Below are 26,153 nucleotides of genomic sequence, written 5' to 3' on the forward strand. Positions count from 1 at the left end.
CTTTCATTATGTTAATGGGGTGTATTGCTGTGGTTGATGTTCACATGTTGAGACAACCTTGCATTCCTGGTATAAATCCCACATGGTCATGGTGCTGAATTCAGTCTGCTAGTGTCTTGTTAAGGGTTCTTACCCCTCTGTTCACTAAGGGTCAGTGACCTGTAGTTTCCTTGTGGTATTTTGCCTGGCTTGTAGTATCACCATAATGCTGGTCTCTTAGAATGAATTTGGGAGAGTTTTCTTCTCTTTAACTTTTTGGAAGAATTTGGAAGGGAATTGTGTTAATTCCCTTGCGAATGTCTGGGAGAATTCACCCGTGAAGCCATCTGGCCCTACGCTTTATTGTTGTTGTTTTGTTACCGCTTCTGTTTCCTTACCGGTTGTTGGTCAGCTCAGATTTTTGTTTCTTCCTGAGTCAGTTTTGGTAGTTTGTGAATTGCTAGGAACTTGTCTGTTTCGTCTTGCTTATCCAATCTATGTATAGTTGTCCACAGCCTTCTTTGGCAATCCTTGTTATTTCTATAAAATTAGAAGTAGGGTCCTGTCTTTCATTTCTGATTTAATAATTTGAGTCTTCTCTTTTTTTTTTTCAGTTAGTCATTTCAGCTGAAGTTTTGTTAATTTTGTTGATCTTTTCAAATAATCAACTTTTGGCTTTATTGATTTTCTCGCTCTTCTCTACTTAATTCATCTCTGTTCTAATCTTTAATATTTTCTTCCTTCGACTAGCTTTGAGTGTAATAAGCCCTTCTTTTTCTATTTCCTGAAGGCAGTTACGGTTATTGGTTTGAAGTCTCTTCTTTTTTAACGTAGGCATTTATGGTTACAAATTCCTCTCTGAGCACTGCTTTCACCGTGCCCCCTAAGTGTGGGTATCTCGTGTCTTGTTTTTATTCATCTCCAAGTCTTTTCTAATTTCCTTTGATTTCTTCTCTGACCTGTTGGTTGTTTAAGACTGTGTTGTTTTGTTGCCACATATGTGTTTTCCATTTTTTCTTCCCATTATTGATTCTTACTTCAATTCCATTGAATTAATTCCACCAAATTAATAAATCGAACGTATTAAGACTTGTTTCGTGGCCTAACACGTGGTCTGTACCGGAGGAGATCCCGTGTGCACTTGACAAGGACACGCACCCTGTGGTTGGTCTAGTTGGTTTGTAGTGTTATCCATGTGTGCTGCTTCTGTGCTCATTTTCTGTCTGGTTGTAGCTGCTCCCTTGTGTGGCTGCGTCCCATTCTGCTCTGTGGATGCCCCACAGCTTTTCAAAAAAGACTGTATCCATGTACTTGTTGACAGGGATTTATGCTCTTTCCAATCTGGAGCCATCTTGACTAGAGCCTGCTGTAAATAGCTGTGTGTAGATTGTGTCCGGGGGGCCCCTCAGTCTTCCTTCCTCTGGGGTAGATACCCAGGTGTCGCATTTCTGGGTAATACCTTGGGTAATGTTTAGCTTTGGAGAATGGTTTGGCAGTTCCTTGAACAGAAATACCCACATCCTAGTCTGTGCTTGGTGTTGGTGGTATTTTTAATGCCAGCTGTCCCACAGGTGTGCAGTGTCTCATCGTAGGTTTCCCACGTGGCTCCCAAATGGGCGCTGATGTTGAACATCTGTTCATTGCTTACTTGCCATCTGCTTATCCTCCTTGGTGAAATGTCTGTTCAGGTATTTTAGCCATCTTTCACCCAGTTTTATTTTTGTTTTCTTAACTTACTTTTGAATTTTGCGAGTCCTTTATGCGTTTCAGACATATTTGTCAAATGTGACTTGGAACTACCTTCTCTTAGTCCGTGGTGTGAGTTTTCATCTTAATAAAACCTTTAAAAGAACAGGAATTCTACATTTTACGTTCAACTCCTTGATCCACGCTCGGTTAAATTTTGTATGAGATGTGAAGTTTAGGTCAACGTTTATTTATTTTATTTTATTCTTTACCTTAAGATGTTCAGGCGTCCCTCCACTGAATTGTTTCTGTGTCCGTGTTGATCCGCATGTTGTCTCACCGCCGTTTTCCTGGTGACCACAGTCTTATGGCAAGTTTTAAATCAGGTGGTATGACTCTTCCAATTTCATTCTTCTTTTTCAAAATCATTTTAGCTATTCTAGTCCCTCTGAATTTCCAAAGAAGTGCTAGGACAGTTTGGCTATCTCTACAAAAATAACCCTGCTGGGAGTTGAATTGGTATCGTGTTAAGTGGACACCTTCAGTTTGGGAAGAACTGATTCTGCACCATGCTGGGTCCTCCCTCCATGAACATGGTATGCATCTCTATTTATCTAGGTCTTTCGTTTCTTACGTTAGCATTTTGTACTTTCAGTATACAGGTTCTGCATATTTTAATAGATTTGGACCCAAGTATGTCTTTCTTATATCTGTTCTAAATTTTGCTTTGTTTTGTTTTTTGATCACATAGAAATGATTGACTTTTTAGTTATTCATCTTACAGCCTGCAACCTTACTAAATTATCAGTTCTGCGAGGGTTTTTGTTTGTTTGTTTGCTTAATTGTGTTTAATTCCTTGGGATTTTCTACATAGATATTCTGTTGTCTGTGAACTTGGTTAGTTGTACATCTTCACCAAGAAGTATGCCTTTGGTCTCCTCCACTTACAGTTTGTGCTGATTGAGACTTCGAGTGTGATGTTGCTGTGGGGTGAGGAGGGCGGACGCCTTCGCCTTGTTCCTGGTCTTGGATGTGGGGAGATGTTCAGTCTGAAGCCACTGGAAATAATGTAGGATTTTTGTAGGTGTCTTTTTTTTTTTTTTTTTTTTTAAGCATTTATTCATTTTTGAGGGAGACAAAGTGTGAGCAGGTGAGGGGCAGAGAGAGAGGGAGACACAGAATCTGAAGCAGCTCCAGGCTCCGAGCTGTCAGCACAGAGACTGACACCGGCTCCAACTCTCAATCTGAGATCATGACTCGAGCCTCGGTTGGACGCTTAACTGACCGAGGCACCCAGGCACCCCCTTTGTAGGTCTTTCATCAGGATGTAAAAGCTCACTTCTAGTCTTGGCTTGAAATGAATGGGTATTGAATTTTTTCAAGTTCTGTTTTTTTCTTTGAATTGATTGATACGATGTGTTTTTCCTCTTTACGCTGTCAGCATGGCAGATTATATTGATTTATTTTTCAGTACTAAACCTGCTTGACACCCTAGGTAAACCCTCCCTGGTTATAACGTATGGTCCTTTTTAATTTTTTTTTACTTTAGAGAGAGAGAGAGAGAGAGACAGAGAATATTTAGCAGGCTCCACGCTTCCCGCAGAGCCCCACATAGGGCTCGATCCCGTTCCCCTGGTATCATGACCTGAGCCTAACTCAAGAGTAGATCACCCAACCGACTGAGCCACCCAGGCGCCCCTAATGCATTGTCCTTTTTACATATTGCTGGATTCAGCTTGCTTATTTCTTGCTGATGATTTTTGTGTTTGTACTCATGAGGGATCCTGGCCTTACAGCTTTCTCGCACTGTTCTTGTCTGGTTTTTATCACCATAATACTGACCTTGTGAAATGGGTTAGTAAGTATTCCGTCCTCTTTTGTTTTCTGGAAGGGATGTGTGGATCTGGCATTGCTTCCTTTTTAAAAGTTTGCACCCAGGCAAACCATCTAAGGCTGGGTATTTCTGTTGTGTGTGGGTTTTTTTTTTTTTTAATCTGTAAAAAATATTTTTATTTATTTTGAGAGAGCACGAGCAGGGGAGGGGCAGAGAGGGGGGGAGAGAGAGAATCCCAAGAAGGCTCAGCGCTGTCAGTGCAGAGCCCGACGCGGGCTTGAACTCGTAAACCGTGGAGATCGTGACCTGAGCCGAATCGAGGGTCAGAAGCCTAACCGACTGAGCCACCCAGGCGTCCTTGTTGCGTGTGGTTTTCGCTCACGATGTCATCCCTCCGCCAGTCACAGAAATACCCGGGCTGGGTAATTTGTCTCAGAGAATTTGGGTACCTGGGAGAATTGGTGCGTCCCATGTAGGTTGTCAGGGCCTGTGTGTGATGCTGTACACAGTTCCCGTTCTGTCTGCAGGACCCACAGCGGGAGCCTCTCCTTCCTGACGTTATTACCTCACGTTCTCCGTGTTCTCTGGTCTTTGCAGCCTTGCCAGACGTTCGCTGTTAAACAGGCTTCTTCACAGAACTGGTGTCTGCTTTCTCCCCTTTCTCCCTTTGCTTTTCTGTTTTCTGTCTCGTTAATTTCTGCTCCGTGTGGATCCTTCCTTCTGCCCGCTCCTGGTATATTTTCTTTCCTTCTTCCTAGTCTCTTGAGGTGGAGGCCTAGATTATTGATTTGAGATCTTGGTTTGTAATATAAGCGTTCACGTCTACAGAGTTCGCTCCGAGCACTGCTTCAGCCGCGTCCCACCTTTTTGGATGCTGTGCTCTCGTTTCGTTCAGGTAAACGTAGTTTATAATCTCAGTCGTTTTGCTAAACGACCTATTGTTTTGATGTGTGTTGTTAGATTTGCAGATGTTTGGGGATTTTCCTGTCGTGTTACTGGCATCTGGTGTCATTCCCTTGTGGTCTGTGAATGTAGTTTGTGTAATGCCACTTTAAAAAATTTGTTAAGGTTTGTTAAATGCCCCAAATGTGGTCTGTCCCGGAGAAGGATTGTGCTGTCGTTGGCTGGTGCGCTGTACCAGTTCCTGTTAGATCCACTCGGCGGATGGTCCTGTTCAGCCCTCCTGCCCGTGGGTCGTGCTCATCGCCGTGTCCAGCCGCACTCGCGCTCCCCCGTCCTTCTGCCGCGTCGTGCTTCGTGCCTGACGCAGCTCTGCTTCTAGGAGGAAGTACGGTTAGCGTGGTTGTGTCCTGGCGAACGAGCAGCGTGTGTTTGCTCCGTGGCTGTGTCACATTTTGGTCATTCTCGCAATAGTTGGGACTTTTTCGTTGTTATGTGTAGTATGATTGGTGATCAGTGGTTATAATCACTGAAGCTGAGACGATGGTTAGCACTATGAGCAATAAAGTATTTTTAATTAAGGCCTGTGCGTTTTTGCAGACCCGATGTGACCGCCTTGTGAGTAGGCTGCAGTGTGTTGTAAACCTAGCTTTTACGTGCACCGGGAAACCAAAGAATTCATTTGATTCGCTTTATTGTGACATTTGCTTTACTGCGGTGTTCTGGGGCCGAGCCCGCGGCGGCTCGGAGGTGCGCCCCTGCGTTTGTGTCCTAGCCCTTTCCCGGCAGGCAGTCGTCTGGTCACCTGCCCCAGAGCCTCCTGCACACGACCGCTTGGACTTGTCCTCTTGCTCCTTCCATCCTTCCATTCCGTTTTATTTTTCTCTCGTGAGCCCTTACTACCTGCCCAAGCACAGCTTTAAATAGTTTACTTGCAGTGACACATTGGATTCTTAAAACAAACTGTAAGTACACAGTTTGCACTATTATCCCAATTTTATGGGTGAAGGAAGGGAGACACAGTAAGTATCTTGTCCAGGGTGACTTCGTGCCAACCGTTCACTTTGGAATAAGTTTTTTTTTTAAGTGTATTTATTTATATTGGGTGGGGAGACAGAGAGAGAGAGAGACAGAGAGAGAGAGAGAGAGAGAGAGAGAGAGAATCCCAAGCAGACTCCACACTGACAGCACAGAGCGCGATGCGGGGCCTGAACTCACGAACCATGAGACCGTGACCTGAGCAGAGTCGGACCCTCCGCCGGCTGAGCCCCCAGGTGCTGCTGGAATGAGCTCGATCTGCCGGAAGCTCTCGAGAGTGGGACAGAGAGCTCAGCCGAGCCCTGCCTGTGTTCCCTTGTCACCGGCGTGTTCCGCTCCCGTGGCTTGCTTGCCGTGAGCCTGTGACGCCCTCCGTTGTCAGCACTACTTTGCCCCCTGACGTCCGGTCCAGGCCCTGCCTTGGTTTGGTCACCCCTGCCGCCTCCGCTCCTGGGCAGCGTCCCCATCTTTCTGTGTCTCGTGACCCTGGCAGCACTGGTCAGGCGGCCGTGGACGGTCCCCAGGCCGGGCATGTCTCACGTGTGTCGTGGGGAGACCTAGGTTCTCGGCTGAAGGGAGGAAGGGCACAGGGGTGGGGCCCTCCCGTCACATGAGACCAGGGGTCCGTCACGTGAGACCAGGGGTCCGTACGGGATGCTGGCACTTCCTTCCTGACGCACGTCCTTCGTTTGCATTGAGTCGCAAGCCACCCTTTCCGCACTCCGCTCGGAGATCTCAGCTGAACAGCCGCGTGCCGGTGCTGCCTTCCGCACGACACAGGCACGTGGCTCGGCCAAGCTCCCCGCAGCCTCTGCCTGTCACCGGCTCCAAAGCCGTGTCCCCACGGTCAGGGACTTGTCACTGGGCCCCCTCCCCTAAGGGCCAAATCTGCCTCTGTGCTCGGGCCACCGCAGCGGAGGCCCCAGCCCGGGTGGCATAAGCAACAGGCATTTACGTTCTCTCTGTCGGAGGCCGCAGGTCTGAGGCCACGGTGCCGCGTGGTTGTTGCCGGAGAGGACTGTTGTGGCTGCGGGCCACGCCTTCCCACCAGGCGCTCGCCCCCGGGGGACAGTGCGCACAAGCTCTCGGGGTTCGCTCTTTCCGGGACACTTAGCCCGTCACAGGGTCCCACCCTCGTGACCTCACCTGACCCTAGTTCCCTGCACGCTCCATCACACGGGGGTTGGGGCCTCAACCTAAGGATGTGGGGAGACACAGACGTTCAGTCCGTAGCAGGACGCCCCCTCCTTGTCTGAATGAGTCCGGAGCAGGGCCATCGCCCTCTCCGTGCTCCAGCCTCCTAGTGCGGGACAGGGATGGTTGCTGTCTGCGCACTTGATCCCCTCTGCCCGTGGGGCCCAACATTGGCTCTGTGCTGGGAACACGGGGCGGGCGTGTGACAGAGGGAACGGAGAGGCCTGCGGTGACAGTGTGGTGGCCTAGTCCCCAGTGGATGGTCAGGGCCTGTCAGGGAGGAAGCAGCAGGCAGTGCGTCGGCTGTGGGATCTGGGGGCGCTCAGCCTGGATGGTGCGTCGTGGGCCGCGTGCTTTTCCGGCTGTCCTCCAGGGCCACTGGCTGTCCCTTCTTCAGGCCGTTGGGGGGCCCGACCACCGGCACCCCTCCCCCCGCCGTTACCCTTTAGTCCTGCGAGAACAATTGACAGCTACCTCATCCTCGCCTGTTGCGCACACGCACGCACGCACACCCTGCTTTGACTCGCTTAGTCTTTTCCAGAAGCCATCTGGGATGTCGTTCGGTTTACGTAGCGCCCTCCTCGTCTAGAGAACGTGGAGCCAGTCGGTCTCGAGAAACCTAGGCCACAGCCGATCGCTTCGAAGCATCCGAAGGCGAAGCCGCCCTGTGAGCTTGTGAACACACGCGGGTTCATTTTCTCCCTCAGCAAGGTGGCGGGCGGTTCGCCTCAAGGGGAGGCCGGGGGAGGGGAGGGGCCCCGCCTGAAGACACGTAAACGAGTGTTGTTTATGCGGGTTTGTTCTCTGACAGCGGGATGGATCCCAAGCCATTTTATTGATGGGCCTGCAGCTGCGTGCACGCGCTTATTTGAATTTAGCCCCCGAGAACGTTTGCTCACGAGCCTTCAGAGTCCGAAGCGTCCGGTTTTAATCGGGGCCCGGCGGGGCTCCTCATGCAGCCTGCCCCTGACGTGCAGGGGTCCTGCCCGCAGACGGCGGCTTCCCGGACGTGGCCTTGGGTGCCAGGCCCGCCCCACGCCCCTGGGGACACCTCCCTGGGGCGGGGCAGCTCACGCCTCCAGGTCTGTCCCTCCGAGACGCCCCGAGCCGGCAGAGAAGCAGTGCTCGCTCAGGTGTGAAGCGTGGGGTCAGCAGGTGTTTTCACAGCCTTCTTGGGGTGTAGCGGACGTACGGCAAACTGCACGTATTTAAAGCGCGCAGTGGGGCGCCTGGGTGGCTCAGTCAGTCGAGCGTCCGGCTTCGGCTGAGGTCATGATCTCGAGGCTTCCGATTCTGTGTCTCCCTCTCTCTCTGCCCCTCCCCCACTCATGCTGTCCCTCTCTGTGTCAAAAATAAAATGAACGTTAAAAAAGTTTTAAAAATACGAAGCGCACAGTGTGACGTTTGCACACGCACACGCCCGCACACCCTCCTGTGCCAACCAGGCTCAAGGTGGCGGACCTGTCCGTCACCCCCAACCTTTCCTCTGGCCTGGCCGGAACCCATCCCTCCTCCTCCTCCTCCCCAGGCAGCCGCTGATGTGCTCTCAGTCCTAGAGACTGGTTGGCCTTTGGTGAAGTTGAATATGAATGGAGTCACGCGGTGGCCACCCTTCCGTGTCTGCCTTACTGCGAACACACATCTGTGCCGTGGTCCTTTTTACGGCCGGGGACTGTTCGCGTACGTGTGCCCTTGTTGGACACTCGCTCTCCCCCGGCTCGCGGCTGTTGTAAACAGAGCCGCTTGACGTTACGGAGAAGGTCCTTGTGTAGACTGCGGCGGGACACCACCTGGTCGTGGGACGGCTGGCGCGTGTACGTGGCCGTTTTCTGTGGGTCTGCGTGTCTCCAGGGGGCCGCACCAGTTAGCGTCCCCGCCACCACTGACTCCTCGCCGGCCCTGGGCCCGTCCGCCTCTCTCACCGCGATCCTGACAGGTGCGCTGCGGCTCGTGGTGGTTTGAATTTTGTCTCCCTGACGACTGACGACACGAGCATCTTTGCCTGTGCTTGTCGTCGTCTGGCATCTGGTTTAGCAAAGTGTCCTAAGTACCGTCCGTTTTTTTACTTGGTTGCTTTTCGCTGAGTCTGCGGAGTCCCTTGCAGATTGTGGGCGCAAGTCCTTTGCCGGAGACTTACTTGCTTTGCGAATATTCCCTCCCATTCTGCGGCCTGTCACTGCATTGTCTTCAGGAAGGCTTTTAAAGAGAAGTCTTATCTGTTTTCTTCTTTGATTGTGATTTGGATACCGTAGCTGAGATTCACAGGGTTCCCCCTACGTTTTTTGGCAATTTTACCCTTTTTCGACTTATATGTGGGTTTATATCTCCATCTTGAGTTAGTTTTGTTTATATTGTACAAAATACAGACTTTAGGGCCTTTAGAAAAATGAACACGCAGCTGCTCCAGCACCATTTGTTAAAAAGACACCCCTTCTACACTGGATTGCCTTCGAATGTTTATCAAAATACGTCGTCTGCACGTAGGGGTCTGTTTCCGGGCCCTGCTGTGTTTCGTCGGTGCGGCTCAAGGGCAGTGCTGTTTTGGTTGCCGTGACTTTATGGCAGTTCTTGAGATTCGGTGTTAGGTCTCCAGCCTTCTCCCCGGTGCTGCTTTGGGCGTTCCGGGGCTGTGACACTTCCCCATGATTGTTACAATCAACTGTCCGGTTGTACGAAGAAACGTGTGGGGTTTGACTGGGTCGGTGTGGACTCTTTAGGGCAGTGCGGGGAATCGTGAGGTCCCAGCAAGGGAGCCTTTCAGCCACGACCACGTCTATCCCCTCGCGTTTGGGCCCACGTCAGCGGCCCTCAGCTCGGCGGACGACCTCGTGCTTGTCAGAGGGCGGGTCTCGGACGGGTTTTCCAGGTCGAGCCCCGCACGCTCCGTGTTCCTGCGTGCAGTTGTGAGTCGCGTTTCCCGGGTGTCCTTGCGTGGATCACTTAGCGCCATTCTGGTCGCAGGAGAGATTTTGAATGACTAATACCCTTCCCAGTAGGTTGAGCCTCCTTGCGTGGGCCAGCCCGTGTCTGTGTTGGTCAACCTGTGTGTGCGCCCGAGAGGGCCGTGCCCTCTGCTCTCGTGGTCACGGTGTTGCCGCGGGATGCTTGGGTCCAGCGCCCGTCTACTTCATCCTTCCGGGTTTTCTGCTCATCGTTCCGTCAGCTGTTGAGGGACTGACGTCGAAATCTCGGGCTCCGATTGCGGGCTTGGATATTTCCGTGTGTGTCTCTACCAGGGTCGCTGCACCTGTCGAAGGGCTTTCCCTAGCGCGTAGGTGTTCCGGACGATACTGTTCTCTCGGCCACTCGGCCTCCGCACCATCACAAAGTTCCCTCGTTGGCGCCGCCGTTGGCTCTGAAATTCTCTGTGGTTCTAGGGGCCTCTCCGGCTTTCTCTGTTGGTTTTCCCAGTGTTGGCGGCTCACGTCCGTTTGCCGCTTCGTGTCGGGGGTGACATAACGGGGGGTTGCTGCTTCGTCCGCGTGGGTAGCCTGCGTTTCACTGGGTGTGTGGACTGTTGACGTGTCCTGTGGCAGCCGGTACGACGGGGTCTTGTCTTGTCACCTTACTGCCGTCCACCCGTCCCGTCCCTTCCTCTTCGTTTCCCATTTTCCTGGCTTCTTTCTAACTCGTTGCGTGTGTTTTATTATTTCACTTTATTTCCTTTTCTTGCTCACCGGTTGTCACTCCTTGTTATTTTAGGGCTTGTTGCGGGGTGCATGGTGCGCACCTCCCGCTGGTCAGTCTGCCTGCGAGCGATGTTCTACCGTCAGGCACACAGCCTCCTCGCTACATCGTCTGTTTTCCCCTCCGGCCTCTGCTACGTGTGTCACGCATTCCACTTGTATTTTTATCTTAGACCCCAGTACATTTTTGTTAGTTTTGTTTCAACAACTAATCTTGTTAAAAGATAGCAATTTGCTTTCATATCTTGGCTGGAACATGTGGCGTATATACACGTGGAATATCACTCAGCCATAAAGAAGGATGAGATCTTGCCATTTGCAACGACGTGGATGGACCCAGAGGGTATGGTGCTGAGTGAACTGAGACAGGAAAACAAATGCCGTGTGATCTGACTCCCATGTAGCATCTAAAAAAACAAAAGAAATGCACAGACGCCTAGATAATGAGCAGGGAGATAGAGGGGATTCAGAGTACAGACTTCCAGTTATAAAATAGTAGGTCACGGGGATGTGACATACAGCACAGGGTTGGGACATGCAGCTGGTGATCCTGTGGTGACTTTGTGCAGCGACAGACCACGACCACGGCGAGCATTTTGTGGTGTCCGTAATAGCACAGTCACTCTTGGACGCCTGAGACACACGTGGTAGCAGATGTCAGCCGGACATCAAGCGTCCTTGACAGCCACACGCTGGCCCACGCGGTCGCGGTTCCGCTGCACCTCGCTCCTTTACGTGGACCCGTGTCTCCCTCTGGCGTCCCTGCCCCCCTGCCAGAAGGGCCTCCCCTGACCCCCTCGGGGAGCGGGTCTGCTGGTGACGAGTCCTTGCAGGTGTGGTTTGTCTGAGAACATCTTTATGTCGCTTTTGTTTGTGATTATTTTCACTGGCGGTCGAATTCTCGGTTGGTATTTTTTAATTTATTTCAGTATTTTAAAGCTTTCTCTTCCCTTTCTCACTTGCACTGTGTCTGATGAGAAATCCACTTTATTCCTCTGTACGTGACCTCTCTCCCTTCCGCTGGCGGCTTTTTGAGCCGTTAGGTTACTAGGTGCACTGGGGCCGTTTCCCGTGTGTCTTATGCTGGGGGGTTGCCGAGCGTCTCGGATCTGTGTGTGCTCGTCATCAAAGCTGACGCTTCGTCTCCCAGGGTCTGCCTCCCGCCCTTTCCTTCGGGGCTCCACCCAGGCGGCCGCTGTGCTCCGTGAAGTTGCCCCGCACACCTCGGTGACCTTCTTGTCAGCCTCAAATATCCCTTTTCCTCTCTCTTTCACTTGGGACCGTTTTGGGTGTTTTGTTCTGTGTGTTGGTTTGTATCGTTTCTTTCTGGCGTCTTCCGGTGCGTAGGCTTTCCTCCTGCACAGTCTGCTCTGGCGTTCGCCTGCCCAGCGTGTCTGTGGTCTCGGGCGCTGGGGCTCACCCCTCCAGGAACTGGGGCCGTCTTGCTCGTGACTCCGTCTCTGTGCTGAGCTGTTGAACGGCGGACGGTTGCAATAACCGTTTCACTGTCCTTGGATGCTACTTAATGCTGCAGCTCATGGTGGGTTTCAACTGATTGACTATTTTCCTCCTCACGGGTCATATTTTCCTGCTTCTTTTAATGCCTAGTAGTCTTTGATTAGTTGGCAGACATTGTAAATTTTGGCTTGTTTGATTCTGAATGTTTTTGTATTCGTATAAATCTTCCCGAGCTTTTTTCAGAGACGTAATTAGGTTTCTTGGAAAGAGTTTTGGTCCTTTCTGATCTTGTGTGATTTGCTAGGCCGTCCTGGAGCACTTCTCTGTCTAGAGATAATTATCTCTTGCTCCCGAGCCAAGACCTTCCTGAATAATCTATGAAATGTGAGTTTTCCACTCCAGCTGGTTAGTAGTGGGAAGGCCCTGTTCCTTAGCCTATGTACGTGCTGCACACTGCTTCCTGGACAAACTTACTTATTTCCAAATCATGTGAATATAGTGCTTTTCAAAAATTAAAATCTGGAAATGAAGACAGAAATAGGCACTTAGTTACCGTGAGCTGAAACCTGCCGTACGCCTCTGTCGGCCGCTGGCCTTGGTGTCCGGGCCCGCGAGGGAGAAGGGACCCTGCACGGTCCCCCTGAGCCTGCTTCCCCCCAGTTAGCTTCCCTCCCCAGCCCACGTCTCCCTCCGGGTCGACTCCGTGGTTCTGTGTCCTCTACGATACGTGGTCATGCGTCCTGGGAGTGGGCCGACGAGCACAGGACGCGTGCAGGTTCCCATCTGTCCTGCCCCCTCGAGTTGTGGTCCGTGGAGACCCCCCTTCGTCAGAACGGACGTGCGGGCCACACCCCGCCCCCGGGCCTGAGCGTGACACCCCCCACCCTCCGGGCAGGGCCCCGTCTGTAGGAGTGGACGGCGGGCCGTGATGTGTGTCCTGACGGTCTGGCTCTCCTTGCAGGCTGAAGATTGAGGAGCTGGAAGGGGAACGCAGCCGCCTGGAGGAAGAGAAGAAGACGCTGGAGGCGCAGCTCGAGCGGCTGACCCTGCAGGTGCGTGCCGGCGGCGGCCACCGGCGGGGGCTTATCCCGGGACGCGGCGTTCCCCCACAGGTTCTCCCTGCCCTCCGGGTTTTTCCCCCTCCCGCCGACGTCCCATCTTTGTTTTGCCAGACCGCACGAAGCCGCGATCTACCCCCATACGCCTGCCCTCACACCGGGGCGCGTGCTCGGAGCGCATCGGGGAGGGTGTCCCAGCCGTGGCCCCGGCCCCGTGCTCCATCGGTCCTCCTGCTCCCTCCCTGCACCGGCCGTGGCCCGTGGCTGGTCTCTGGTCGGGTGTGCGCCCAGGCCCGTGCCCGCCGCCTGCAGTCAGGAGGCCACAGCTCTGTTTACGCCGGCACACCTTTACGTTGTTTTTCATTTTTATGCTCCCGTCTGAATTGCTCCGTGGCAAGAAACCTGCAGATTGGTGATTACCCAGATTTTGGACAGGCCATTGATTCTATCTTGACACCTATTAGAGGCAAATCAGATCTCTTTTTTATTACCGATTCCTGGAGCCAGGGGAAGTGACAAGTCTGATGAAGTGAGGTGCCGGGAGCCGCGGCTGGCGGCGCTCAGCTCTGGGACCCGTACCGCTCTAATTGGGCCGCGGTCTCCGAAGGGAGATCCGGGCTGTTGGCAGGTCGGCCCGGGCGGCCCGTCAGCCAGGCCCTGTCGGAGCAGGGCGGGTGGGCGTCTTCCCGCGTGTTCATTCGGGCACAGCCTGTGATCGGGGCTGACGGCTCCCCGGGCTCCCGGGGTCGGGGCGCAGTGAGGCTGGCTGAAATCCTTCACGTCCCTTTTTCCTGCCTCCGGCCTGCCAGGCCCTTCCCAGGGAGCCTGCCGTGCCGTAGGCGGGGCTGCTGAGGCAAGGTGCTGGCGAGCGCTGTGCCCGAGGGCATCTGCCCCCAGCACCCTGGGAGACGGGGAGTCCGCCGCTCGCCCATCTCCAATGTTGCTCCCTGACGGGAGACGCGCAGGTCCTGGGGCCGCTCCCGGCCGAGGGGCTGGGCTCCTGCCCACAGGGGGCAGGCGGCCTCTGCGTCCCTGCCTGTGGGCGTGGGTGGGGCACAGCGCAGGTTTGGTGGGGGGAGGCGCCGTGTGGAGACAGGTTTGCATCACGCCGGGGGCTCGGGTGCTTATGCGGAGGCATGGCGCTGCTCCCCGAGCTGTGCCATGGCCCCGGGGCAGGGGTGGCAGAGGCTTGTAGACAGCCACAGGCAGCCACCGCCTCTGCACCAGGTGGGTGTCCCGTGGCCCCTCACGGGCGCCCCGTTCCCTCCCACTGCTTCGAGTCGGGGGACCGACTGCTCGTCCCACAGCAGCGCCCGTGTCCTGCCTCCAGACACCGCAGCACGAGGAGGTCCGTGACGGCCTCGCCCCAGTTTCCCGGTTCCGGCACGAATCCAGGAGGGCGCCTCAAATGGGGCTCCTGTCAGAAGGCCGGCGCGATGCGGGGGCCCGCCAGGATCCCCGTTTCCCGGCTGCTCGTCTCGGCTGTCACAACTGGCACCGGCCTCTGCCGCGCACGGTCGCTGTGCCGCTTGGGCCTGTGTCCACGGTCCTCAGACGCGGGTCCTCCGAGCAGGAAGCGTCCGTTGAGGAGGGGTCCGTAATTTGGCCGAGGACACCCGGCGGGAGAGGGCTCGGAGCCCAGCTCCCTCGTGGCCGCGGGGCCGCGTCCCTACAGCCAGTTGCCATTCTCAGGTGCCCAGCCTCAGCTCCGAGGACCCCCCGGTCTGCTCCCCCCACCGCCACCGGCTGCCCCGACCTGGGTCTGTTGCGCAGCGGTGTGGGCGAGCGAGGTCGGCACCTCGGGGCTGAGCTGACCGTCCCAGGGGGTCTGGACGCTGGCTTTGCTGGTGGCAGTTCCCGTCCCACCCGGACGCCGTCCACTCGTCCGGCTCACGAAGAGCCCCCGTGAGCGTGGGGCCCCGTGGAGGACGTAGGCAGACGGGCCCGTCCTGGAACCTGGCCCCCCGCGGGGCAGACCGGAACGCAGGCGGCGAGTCGGAGCAGCGTGGGCGGTCGCGTTGTCGCCCAGAGCGGACCCGGAGGACTCGCGCGCCTGGCTGGGGTCCAGGCGGCGGCCGAGTGGGCCCGAGGGTGACTCGGACACGTGGGTACGGGGGGCGTCGTGGGGTCCTCAGCTAGAACACCGTCCTGTGCCTTGGCCGGGTGGTCGTGGACGTGTCGGGCTCTGCCATCTGAGCCCCCGGCACATCGGGTACGTCCTTCAGGACTTCGGGATGGCGATGCCCAGGTGGGGCTCCGGGGAGGTGGCATGCCACGTCTGACGCCACGTGGCCCTCGGTAGATCCCCGCGTCCATCTCTTGCCATTTCCCGCCTTCTCCACCGTGAGGGCGAAGGCCTCGCCCCTTCACCTCTGTGCCCGAGCTCGGGAGGCGCCGACCCCACCCCGCCTTCCCCCGGGCCAAGCTCGGGAGTGCGGCCCGGCCGCGGCCGGCAGGGCGGGGGGACCTCGGTGGCACGGCGGTGCGGCCGGGGCGCTCCCGTGCAGACACCCTCCCCTCCGTGCCCTCGTTCCCTCCGCGGAGAGGCTTCGAGATGGGCCGCTTCACGGAAGATTGATTAAAATCAGCTGCAGTTGCCTTAATTGGGAACATATGCTCGGAGAGGGAGCCACTAGTTAGAACTTCTTGTAATTAGTTCACAGCTGGTTGATGAGGAGACGGAGCTCCGTTCCCGCTCGGAGCCGGGCGTGCCCCTCCTGCCCTGTGCCCTCTGGGAGCCCGGACGGGGCGGCGGGCTGTCCCCACCGGCTCCGGGTCCCGATGCACCGCTGATGCAGCCCAGGGCGGCAGACCTCCAGCGGGGCGGGGGGTCACCGACGCCCCTTCTGGCTACCGAGCGGGTCGGACACGCGCCGCGTCCTCCGGGCCGGAAGCGGGGCGGGTGTGCGCTCTCCGCGTGGCCGCGGGAACGGGGGGCTCCAGGACACACTCGTGGCGCGTCGGTGCCCTCAGAGCGAGGATGGCCGGCGGCCGCAGCCCTGGTCCTCCCTGCCTGGGCCCCCGCCCCACGCGCCCCTGTGCCAGCCTCGGTCTCCCAGAACCAGAACGGTGGAGGAACAGCACCCTGGTCTCGTCCGCCCTGACTCCGCTTGGCGCTCTCCGTGGAGGGTGGAGGCTGTGGGCCCGGTCTCTGGAGGGCCACTTTGGCGACCTCGGGGGGAGCGCCCAGCCGGGGCGCCTCCCGTGCCAGCTGAGCACGGCCAGCGCCGCTGCCGCTGTGGTTAATAACGCCACCGTCCCGTGTCTTCCCTCGAAGGAGACAAATGTGCTCTTCGGCGTTTGTGTGTCTGAGGGGCCAGACTTGGGGACTGACGGCAACGAGCTGCACCGGCTCCCCACGCACTGTCGAGAGGCGGCTGGACGCGCGGCAGCTCTGGGCCGCGGGGGGGGTGGGGGTGGGGAGGGGGGAGCCTGGCCTAGGCCGGACGCCCCGAGGGCACCGAGACGACCTGGCCACGCACTGCCCCGGCGTCTTAGGAGCGTTCTGGAATGGACAGCACGGACAAGCAAGTTGCACAGTACGGACCCTAACCCACCACCCACATCCCGGCACGAGCACTTGACGTGTGTTGTGCTGCCGCCCCTCTGCCATCCGTCAATCTTTTTAACTTTTTTGATGCATTTTAAAGCAAATTGCAAACATCTGCAGCGTTCCCTGTAAACGCTCCAGCGTGCGTGTAATCAAGCAGAATTCATCTCTGGGGTTTGAGCCCACGTCCCGCTGCCCCTCAATGTTGTCTGATTACGCTGCTCATTCAGGCAGGTGATGGTCAGGGGTGGGTGGAGGTCCCGCTCTCCCCCCCACCCCTCGCGCCTGCCCCCCCGCGCCAGGGCGGGGCTGCCGTAGCCAGCCGGCGGTGCTGCGCGGGAAAGGGACCAGACTGCGGCCCGGTGACATTTGAAATAAGTATCGTTTTTGGAAACAGAGTGGGTAGAAAATTGCTGGGTTGCCTGCGAGCGAAAAGCTCACGGTGCCTGTGGAGACGTCTCCGCTCCCGTCCCTGCGTCACCAGGCAGGCACTGTCGAACCAGACCCTCCCAGCCTCCGTCTCCTTCCTCCCTCTTGAGTGCGGGGTGGGGGAGAGGGGCCCTCACCCTTCATATCGCACTGCCCTCTCCCGGTCGATGCTGTGATGGCCCCCCAGGGGCCCCCGCTGGTTCCTTCTCACCTGCGGGTTCCTCCTGCCCAGCCTGGGCCCCCAGGGCTGGACCTCTCCTATCCCACCTGTTCCCACCTGTTCCCACCTGCTCTCACGTGTTTCCACCTGCTCCCACCTGCTCTCACCTGTTCCCACCTGCTCCCACCTGCTCTCACCTCTTCCCCCCCTTCCCACCTTCTCCCACCTGCTCCCACCTGCTCTCGCCTCTTCCCTCCCACCTGCCCTCACCTCCTCCCCTCTATTCCCACCTTCTCCCATGTGCTCCCACCTCCTCCTACCCGTTCCCACCTGCTCCCACCTGTTCCCACCTGTTCCCACCTGCTCTCGCCTCTTCCCTCCTGTTCCCACCTACTCCCACCTGCTCTCACCCCTTCCCCCCCTTCCCCCCCTTCCCACCTTCTCCCACCTGCTCCCACCTGCTCTCGCCTCTTCCCTCCTGTTCCCACCTGCTCCCACCTGCTCTCACCCCTTCCCACCTGTTTCTATCTGTTCCCTCCTCCTCCCCCCTGTTCCCACTTCCTCCCCCTTGTTCCCACTTCCTGCCATCTGCTCCCACCTCCTCCCACCTGTTCCCACCTGCTCCCACCAGCTCTCACTTGCCAGGGAGCCATGGGCCCAATTCAGGCCTGACCTCTGCTTCTCAGAACCCTCCCGCCTCTGGCTCTTCCCCTTTGGACCCTCTGGCTGCTGACCACACCCTTGGGCCTGTCCTGCCCCTGACTGGCCTACTGCCCCCACTTCTGAAATGCTCTCTGGGTGTTGCTTCCTGGGGGCGCCGAACCCCACAGGCCATGTGTTGGGGATGTGTGGGCATAAGGGGAGCCCCAGAGATTGCTCTGGGGGTGAGGAAGGGGCTGATGTCTCTGAGGGTTGGTTTCATCCGGGTCAGCCAGGTGACGGGGGCGCAGGGCACTAGACTGGCCCTTGGCCAGAGGCGCTGGCCTCTGCTGTTCGGCAACCGCCCCCTCCCTGCTTCTAAAGCCCCTGAAGCTCCTCCTCGGCCGCACAGTGAGGGCCTCCGTCACTGGGGGAAGGGGGTACCCGGCGTCACAAGCCGGCGACCGGCCGCAAGGTGTGGCGAGGTCACTCAGTCACCTCCCTCAACTTTCAGGACCCCCACCTGCTGCCGTGAGCCACACCCCCCATCCCCTCAGCAGAGACCCAAGCCTTCTGCTGCCCCGTCAGCCCCCGTGCCTGCCCTGAAAGCCCGGGGGGCTGTGTGGGGACCACAGGGCCCCACCACCACCCACTGGCTTCTCCCTCAGGGCCCTGGCCGTGGCCTGCACCCCCGGCTCCCACGACTTGCCGTCTGGGGCACCCCACGCCTGCCCACCAGCCCCGCCCATCCTTCGGGGCCGGCTCGGGATCGCCTTCACGCCACATCTGGGACCTGTTTGCGGGTCAGCCCTCTGGACCGTGAGCTCTGAGGGCAGCAACCTTGACCGGGTCACCTGCACACGCCAGCCTCGGGCCTGCGTGTCAGCCCGGGCTCTCGGGGCATACAGGCGCGGGGAGCGCACAGGGGTGGGTGCAGCCGCCGGCCCCCGAGTCCCGCGGAGGCTGGGTGGGTTAAGTACATGAAGCGTTCCGGGCTTTCCTCCCGTGTAGTAACTCCTTGACTGGTGGTTGAGTTTTTTCCTAATGTAGTGCCCGCCCCCCTTTAACTCAAAAGATAGGCTGTTGCGAACCATCCTGTGCCTTTTGTTTTCTGTACGCTGTATCTGGGAGCTGTCTCCTCGTTTTCTCAGCTGCAAGCTGTGTGGCGGTGGCGTGCCGTGGTTTGCTCCACTCGCTCCCTGTCAGTGGCCACGCAGGCACCGTCCTCCCTTTCTGTGGTCCTAAACGTGGCCGTGGTGCACGTCCTGCGTGTAGCGTTTCCGTGTGCGCAAGCGTGTGGGGGATAAACTTCCGGGAGGGAGATAATGAGATCGAAGGGCACCGGTCCTTATTCTGGTCGATTCTGCCAGACGGTTGGTCACGAAGGTCCGTCCGTGACCACTCCCCATACCGTGGGACGGCGGTGACCCAGGAGAGCGCCGGTTCCCCACGGCCTAGCCCAGAGTGCACCGTCACAGAGCGAGATCTTCCGGCCCAGCAGGTGGACAGGGGTCAGGTCCTTGTGCTTTCGAGCTTCGGTCCCTGTGTTGTATGTGAGAGCGAGAGTCTTTAACTACGTTCCTGTGTGTCGTCCTCTGTGGTCCAGCTTTCTGGTGGCCCTTGTTGATTTCTTGGAGTCGTTGTCTTGTAAGCAGTTGAGGTGTTTTTAAGTTGTGAACAGGTTTTCCCAATTGATCATTTGTCTTTTGGCTTTGCTTGAGGTGTTTTTTACCAAGAAGATTTTGATATTTGAATTTTTACATAGGTGCGTTCACCTTCTATTCTCTTCTGGCTTCGGGTGGTGAAGGAGTTCTTCGTGGTGGTTTTGTTTTTCACGTGTAAATCCGTGGCTGGTTTGGCGTTCGGGTTTGGTCTGGAGTTCTACAAGGGAGGAAGCCTGACATCAGCCTGTTCCCTGAAAGGCGGCCCCTCGCGGTCCTGGGACCACTGTCCACAAAGCCTGTCCTTGATGGTGTCAGGCGCCGTGCCCCGGATCCGCGATGCCCGCGTGTCACTGGGTGTGGGCTGCTCCCAGGGCTGGTGCGTCCCCTCCCGCCTGCCCCATGACTCATCCAGCAGAATCTTTCCCGGCGCCTCTTGTTCACGTTTATGTGCCCTTTGGAATTAACATACCCCCCAACTAATTGAGAATTTGTTAGGTCTCACGAAAGATGACGGTGAGCCTCCCGGGACCGGACGTCGTAGGGCAGTCAGTCTCGTGCGCGGGAGCGTTTGTGGGGTCCTGTTTGCGCCCCACCGGCACGTTTTACGGCTGTGTCTTCATTTTGCACGTTTCTTGTGTCGTTTGCCTCTGGGGCGGGGATCTTCAGTGTCCCTGCCGCGCAGACTCCGGGCCCCGCCCGGGAGGTGCGTGACCCTGTTCGTGGCGGCCGCGTGTGCCCTTCATACCCGGAGTGAGCGAGCGGGCACGTGCCCCGGGCCTGTGCTCCCCGACGTACGTGTAAAACAAGGCACTTCAGGAAAGAGCCCGAACCTCCCTCCCCAACGTGGCGCCCGGCCGCTCATGTTTATTAACGCCGAGGACTAAAAAAAGCCGGCCTGCTGATGCGCACTTGTGAGGAGACATTTCCACAGGCGCTGATTTCTTCTGATTCTTTTATGAGAAGGACGTGTCTTGAATAACAAGCCCCTTCCCGTCCCACGAGCCGGTGCCAGCCGGCGTCTCCGCGGGGCCTCAGACCCCCAGACCGGCGGCCCGGCCCCTTGCCTGCACAGGGGGCCTCACGGCGCCCCGAGGGTCCCTGGAGCCCCTGCCTCAGGATAGGCCTCAGGGCGCCGGGCCTGCCCACTGTGCCGCTGGCCATACGCGGGCCCGGCGCGGCCACCTCAGACTTCGTGCCGACCCCACTTCACCCCTGTCTGATCGTCACCAGGCCATTAGACACACACGTGGGTTACCCGGCTCCCCACAGACCTAGAGACGAACGGCGTGCTGAAAAGTCATACGTAATTATCATTTTCAAGCCAGTTGAATTTTTCTTACGAGGGACCCGCAGCGTCGCAGTGGCCACGTGAGGCGGGTGGGCGGAGGGCAGAGCGTTGGCCTGCAAGCCTCGCCCTCGCGGGGTGGCGGAGGTCCGCGCCTCGGGACCGGCCGGGGGCAGGGAGGGCAGGTGCGGCCTCGTGCCCCGTGACCCCCGCGTGTCCCTCCCGGAACTGAGCCCCTGGGGCCCGGCCGGGATAGACCCGTTCTTCTGACGCCAGGCGCGGGGCCTTACTGCCACGGCAGCTGTCCGTTTAAGGCCCGTCAAGCCAGGGCGTATCCGGGGCGGGACAGGTGGGACGGGCAGCAGTGCGACCAGCTTCAGGAGCTCTTACCCTGGGCTCTTGTTTTTGCGACTGGCTCGGGGCTAGCAGGACACCTGGCCCCTTCCTCCCTGTGAGGCCAGCACCCACTCGGACCCCACCAGCACCCTGGATCCGTGTCCCCTGACCGGGTCACAGCTCCCACCAGATGGGGGCTCTGGAGTCGGCTGCCTCGGGGGAACTCGCTCTCTTGTCCCTGCCGGCTTCGCCCAGCCCTCGTGGTGGCTGTGTCACCTCGTGTAGACGTGCCGTGTCGGCCTGGGTGCTAGGGAGGAAGCCCAGCTTGGGGGTCGGCCTGCGGCGCCTCGGGAGTCTGGCACGGTCCCGTCCTCCCTTACTGTGGCACCGTCCCCAGGGCCCACGGAGCCGGGCCGCCTCCAGAAGACCCATTCGTGGCCCCTGTGCTGCGAGGGCCACAGCTGAGGGCGTGGCACACGCCGCACAGGGGCCGTAGGCCCGTGCCCTCTGACCCGAGTGAGATGCTCCCGAGACCGGACGAGGGGCTGGCAGAGGGGCTTATCACGTGCGCCTGCGTCCCCTGCTCTGGCCCGCGCGGCGGGAGGCAGGGGTGCCGCAGAGAGGGCATTCGGGGCGTCTCGTGCTGCCAGAGGCCCTTTCTCCCTGGCGCCTGCATCCACGTATGTCCCGTGGCAGCCTGCACTGGCGCTTAGGGAAGAGTGTAGACTCCTCATCTGTGTGCGGCCCTCCCCTCCCCCTGCTGCATCCGGCCCGGACTGCCCCCTCCCCTCCAGCTTCCTTTAGGAATGTTTGTGGTGACGGGGGTGGGGGGGGGCGGGGGCTGCCCGGTAGGAGCCCCAGCGAGGGCGCTGGGGGTTGTGGTCATCGGCCCGGTGCCCAGGGGCTTAGGTAACCGGAGCTTCAGGCCAGGTCTGTTCCAGGCCCCGTGCTGGTCTCCGTCCTTTGTCTCCTCCTTGTCTTCCTGCTCATCAGCCCATCCCCCGACCGGCCTCCCTCCGACTTGGGGGCCCCGCTGGGACATGGCATGATGTTTGCCGTTCAAGCTCCGTTCCAGGGCTCAGGGTCCAAGATTCCTTCTGAACGAGTCCCTGGGGTGGCTTGGCCAGAGGGGAGGATGGACCCCAGCAGAGCAGCGGTCATTTGGCGCCCCCGGTGCTGGGTGTGGGGTGTCTGTCCCCCTTGCTGGGGTCTGCTGTGTGGGTGCTGCTCTAATGTGGGGGACGGCAGAGGCTGAGGCATCCAGGGCCCCACTTCCGTGAGCGTGTGTTTGGTGGGGAGACACAAACCGTGGGCCCGGTGTACCCGTGAGTCATCACTCGTGGGGACACCTAGGAAGGAGAGCAGGCCATTGGGACGGACTCGGGGAGGAGCCGCTCGAGGACCTGGCGGGACCACGTGCTCTTGGTTTCCTTCTGTGGCACAGAGGACAAGGAACATCACTGCCAGGATTTCCAGGGCTTTCCACGGGAAGTCACCCTCTCAGGGTGCTTAGGCTCTCCACGAAAGTTCTGGAAGAGTCCAGATTATTTGGGGAATTTGAGGTTTTTCAGTCTGTGAGTATTAACTTGACTATATTCCACAGTCATGTCTGTTTTAGATAAGATCCTAGTATTGTGGCCACCGATAACATGATACCTACGAGAAGTAGATCAGGAGTATTCTGGCATCAGGCACTGTTGAAGCTGAACTGCTCAGCAGCCCAGCAAGGAAGGAAATTATGACCGGTTTACTTGATCCTTCTTGTAGAAAGGTGGTTTTGTGGAGGCGGTTTACGGACAGAACGCGGAATTCTAGAACTGCCTCCCGTGGGGATTTCTTGATGTCCCACCACAGATGCTGAAACTGACTTTACAAAGCCGCTTTCTTTAACCATATGACCCTGCGGTCCCGCTCCTGGGACTCGAACAGACACACGTACCCCCACGTTCACGGCAGCATCACGGTGTCCATCTTGGACCGGGGTGACACGACCCGGCCCATCCACACAATGGAATATCACTCAGCCTTAAAAAGGAAGGAAGTTCTGGCACCCGCTCCAACATGGGCGGACCCTGCAGACACCACGGTGAGTGACACGATCCAGGCACGGGAGGACACGCACTGGGACCCACTCACTCGAGGTCCCGGGATCGTCAGACCCACGGACATGGGAGGACATGCACTGGGACCCACTCCCACGAGGTCCCAGGGTCGTCAGACTCACGGACACGGGAGGACACGCACTGGGACCCACTCCCACGAGGTCCCGGGATCGTCAGACCCACGGACATGGGAGGACATGCACTAGGACCCTCTCCCACGAGGTCCCAGGGTCGTCAGACTCACGGACACGGGAGGACACGCACTGGGACCCACTCCCACGAGGTCCCGGGGTCGTCAGACTCACGGACACGGGAGGACACGCACTGGGACCCACTCCCACGAGGTCCCGGGTTCGTCAGACTCACGGACACGGGAGGACACGCACTGGGACCCACTCCCTCGAGGTCCCAGCGTCGTCAGACTCATGGACACGGGAGGACACGCACTGGGACCCACTCCCTCGAGGTCCCAGCGTCGTCAGACTCATGGACACGGGAGGACACGCACTGGGACCCACTCCCACGAGGTCCCGGGGTCGTCAGACTCACAGACACAGAGTAGAAAGTGGGCCCAGGTCTGGGAGAGTAGTTGGGGGTCTGTGTGTAATGGGGCAGACTCTCAGTGTGGGGAGATGGAACGTTCTAGAGACAAGCGGTGGGGAAGGCTGCACAGAAGCGTGAATGTGCTCGGTGCCACTGAGCTGTTCACTTCGAAATGGTTGAGATGGTTAATTTTACGTTATGTGTATTTTACCACAATTTTGAAAAAATCGAGTGGCTTTGTTCAGCACTTTCTGATCTGTGTGCCTCCGGTCCCTTGGGCAGGTGGGACGAAGTGCCCGGCGTCCCGGTGAGCACCCAGGGCAGTGAGCACCGACCTCAGTGCTGTCTGTGCCGGCTCTCACCGCTTAGGCAGGCCACCGGATTTAGGCTGCACCCGTTGTTTGCCGTCTGACAGAGACGTCACGACAGCCACGGTCACCCGATTTCCACAGCTTCTGTGCATCCACGCAGCCAAGCAGGGGCCTGGCTCGCTCGCTTGGTGACATTGCCGTGGGATGGCAGGTGGAGGGGAGATCGTCAACTGTGGCATCCTGACTAGCAGGACGAGCACAAGCAGAAGACACCCTGTCCCTTCCCTTCTTCCCACAGAGCACGGCCCTGGGCGCCCACGCGGGTGACACTCTTCGGTGTCCCTGCCCTGCTGTGACGGAGGTGCAGGGAGGGGCCCAGCCTGGGGACAGGAGCCTCAGGGGGCTTGTTGGCCGGGCAGCTGAGTCAGACCGGGGAGCCAGGCCAGACCTCTGTGGTCGGGGCCACGGGGGCTCTGCGTGTGACCCGCTGGGCCCCACCCGGTGTCCTGGGATGGCGGCATCTTTCCCTCAGGCCCTGTGGCCTGGCCACGGGTTGCGTGCGGGCAGAGGAGGGACGGGCACCCCGCTGGGCCCCAGCACTCGGCCCGTCTTGCCACTCTGTCTCCGGGAGGAGGGAGGCGCTGGTGAGGCGGTCCCCACCGCCCTCGTGAGCCACCCGCTGTCTGCCCGCCTCCGGGAGGTTAGCGGCGTCGTGTTGGCAGCCTGCCCCGGTGCCCAAGGCCAGCAGGGCTCCGGACCACCACCGCGGGGTGAACTCTGGGCCGGGAATGGGCCCGGAGGTTGAGCACAGTGGCCTCCCTCTGGGTGTTGCGCCCAAGGAGGACCAGTGTCAGGCCTGGCTGGGCGAGGGCCCCCTCCGGGCCCCCTGTCACCGTTGGTCTTCCTCCGGACGGCCACGGGACGTGGCGTATCTTCCTCCCCTTTGTTGCGTGGCCGTCAGTGGACAGACCCATCCTGCTGCGGTCTCCGGCACTGGGTCGGAAGCGGACACGGTGGCCGCCCACAGGGTGGAGTGAGGAGAGCCGTACCCACGTGTGGCGGCCCAGGCGGGGCTGCTCCCCCAGGCTGCATCCTCCCTTTGCTGCGCTGGGTCCCTTGACCAGCTTTGACCAGAGGGTCCGGGCCCCTCGGAGGCTGCAGTGGGCGCTGGAGACCGTGCACACAACCCCCTCTTGTAAGTTGGGTGGCAGGCTGTACACCCTGTGTGTTTTCCAAGGGTGCCTCGGCCACAGGGAATGCCAAGTGCCCAGCTTTCGAGTAAAGCTTCTGTCCTGAGGGGGCAAGGGGAGCCAGAGGAGGTAGGGGCAGGCCCTCGTGGTCCCCAGCCTCTTCCTCAGCCTTCCTGTTGGCCCACGGACAGGCAGAAGCTTGTGGAGCACCTGTTCTCCCTCAGTAACATGTCTGCGGCTTGAGGAAGGACCCCGGAGACCTGCCTCTGGGAACCTCCAGCCCCCGGCCTCTCCCCTCTTTACCCCTCCCGGTGACCAGTCCTGAACAGCCGTGTGTGCCTCCAGTCCTCTCCGGGCCTCAGTTTCTCAGTCTCTGAGCCAGGAGACGAGCCAGCTGCCCATGGTGCCGCAGATCCGGGGGGTGGAGGAGTCCGGCTCATGCTGCTCTGTGTGATCCCCTCCGCCATTCCCTACCCTGTGCACCTGCCACGAGCAGCACCTGCCACGAGCACAGTCTGGGGGGTCTCATGCGGGGGGATCGGGTCTGCTGTGTGCCCGAGGCTTCAGGGCCCTTTGAGCACTGAGCGAGAACCCAGCTTGCCCCCATCCCCACCCGTGAGACAGTAGGGACGTGAGGCCAGCCGCTGAGGGACCTGCACAAGGCCATGGGGCTCCTGAGCAGAGGGGGCACCAGCCTTGGGCCTGTGCAGAAGATGCAGGGCCGGGCTTGGGGAGCAAGGTCACCGAGGCAGGGCCTGGGGAGGGCTGCGCTCCCCATCTAGTAAGCCCGGCCCGGCCCCCGAGCCTCCTTCTCTTCTCCCCGAGCTCTGCTCCCTTGGGCTGGGAGAGGTATTGATTTAGCTGCGAGGCCGGGTGACTTATGAATATGCATCAAGACCAGCACTTACTTAACTGAGCCGTTTAATTCTCCCTGCGTCTCTGCCTCTTCCAGCAGGGCCCTCAGTATGCGTGTCAGGCCCGGGTGGCAGGCGCCCGCCCGCCCGCCCTCCCTCCCGGGCCCTGGGCAGCACGTGCCGCCGCAGGCCAGGCCGACGGGGGCTCCTGGGGCTTGCCCTCTGTGCAGGCCTGTGAGCACCAGGCCCCGAAGGTC

The 26,153-nt window shown here is 58.6% G+C and overlaps 1 protein-coding gene across 8 annotated transcripts in view; it reads left to right on the forward strand.

Annotated features, from left to right (window-relative positions):
* The window catches only part of MAD1L1 (mitotic arrest deficient 1 like 1), a 317,342-nt gene that overhangs the window by 212,974 nt on the left and 78,215 nt on the right, over positions 1-26,153 (forward strand). For all 8 annotated transcript variants that reach the window (XM_053893964.1, XM_053893965.1, XM_053893967.1 and 5 more), the window contains one exon: positions 12,737-12,827. In XM_053893964.1, coding sequence (XP_053749939.1) covers positions 12,737-12,827 — 91 coding nt within the window. The remainder of the gene's footprint in view (positions 1-12,736; positions 12,828-26,153) is intronic.

This window comes from Panthera pardus, unplaced genomic scaffold (assembly GCF_024362965.1).
Source record: "Panthera pardus isolate Hobbes unplaced genomic scaffold, ASM2436296v1 HiC_scaffold_4, whole genome shotgun sequence".
Classification (NCBI taxonomy): domain Eukaryota; kingdom Metazoa; phylum Chordata; class Mammalia; order Carnivora; family Felidae; genus Panthera; species Panthera pardus.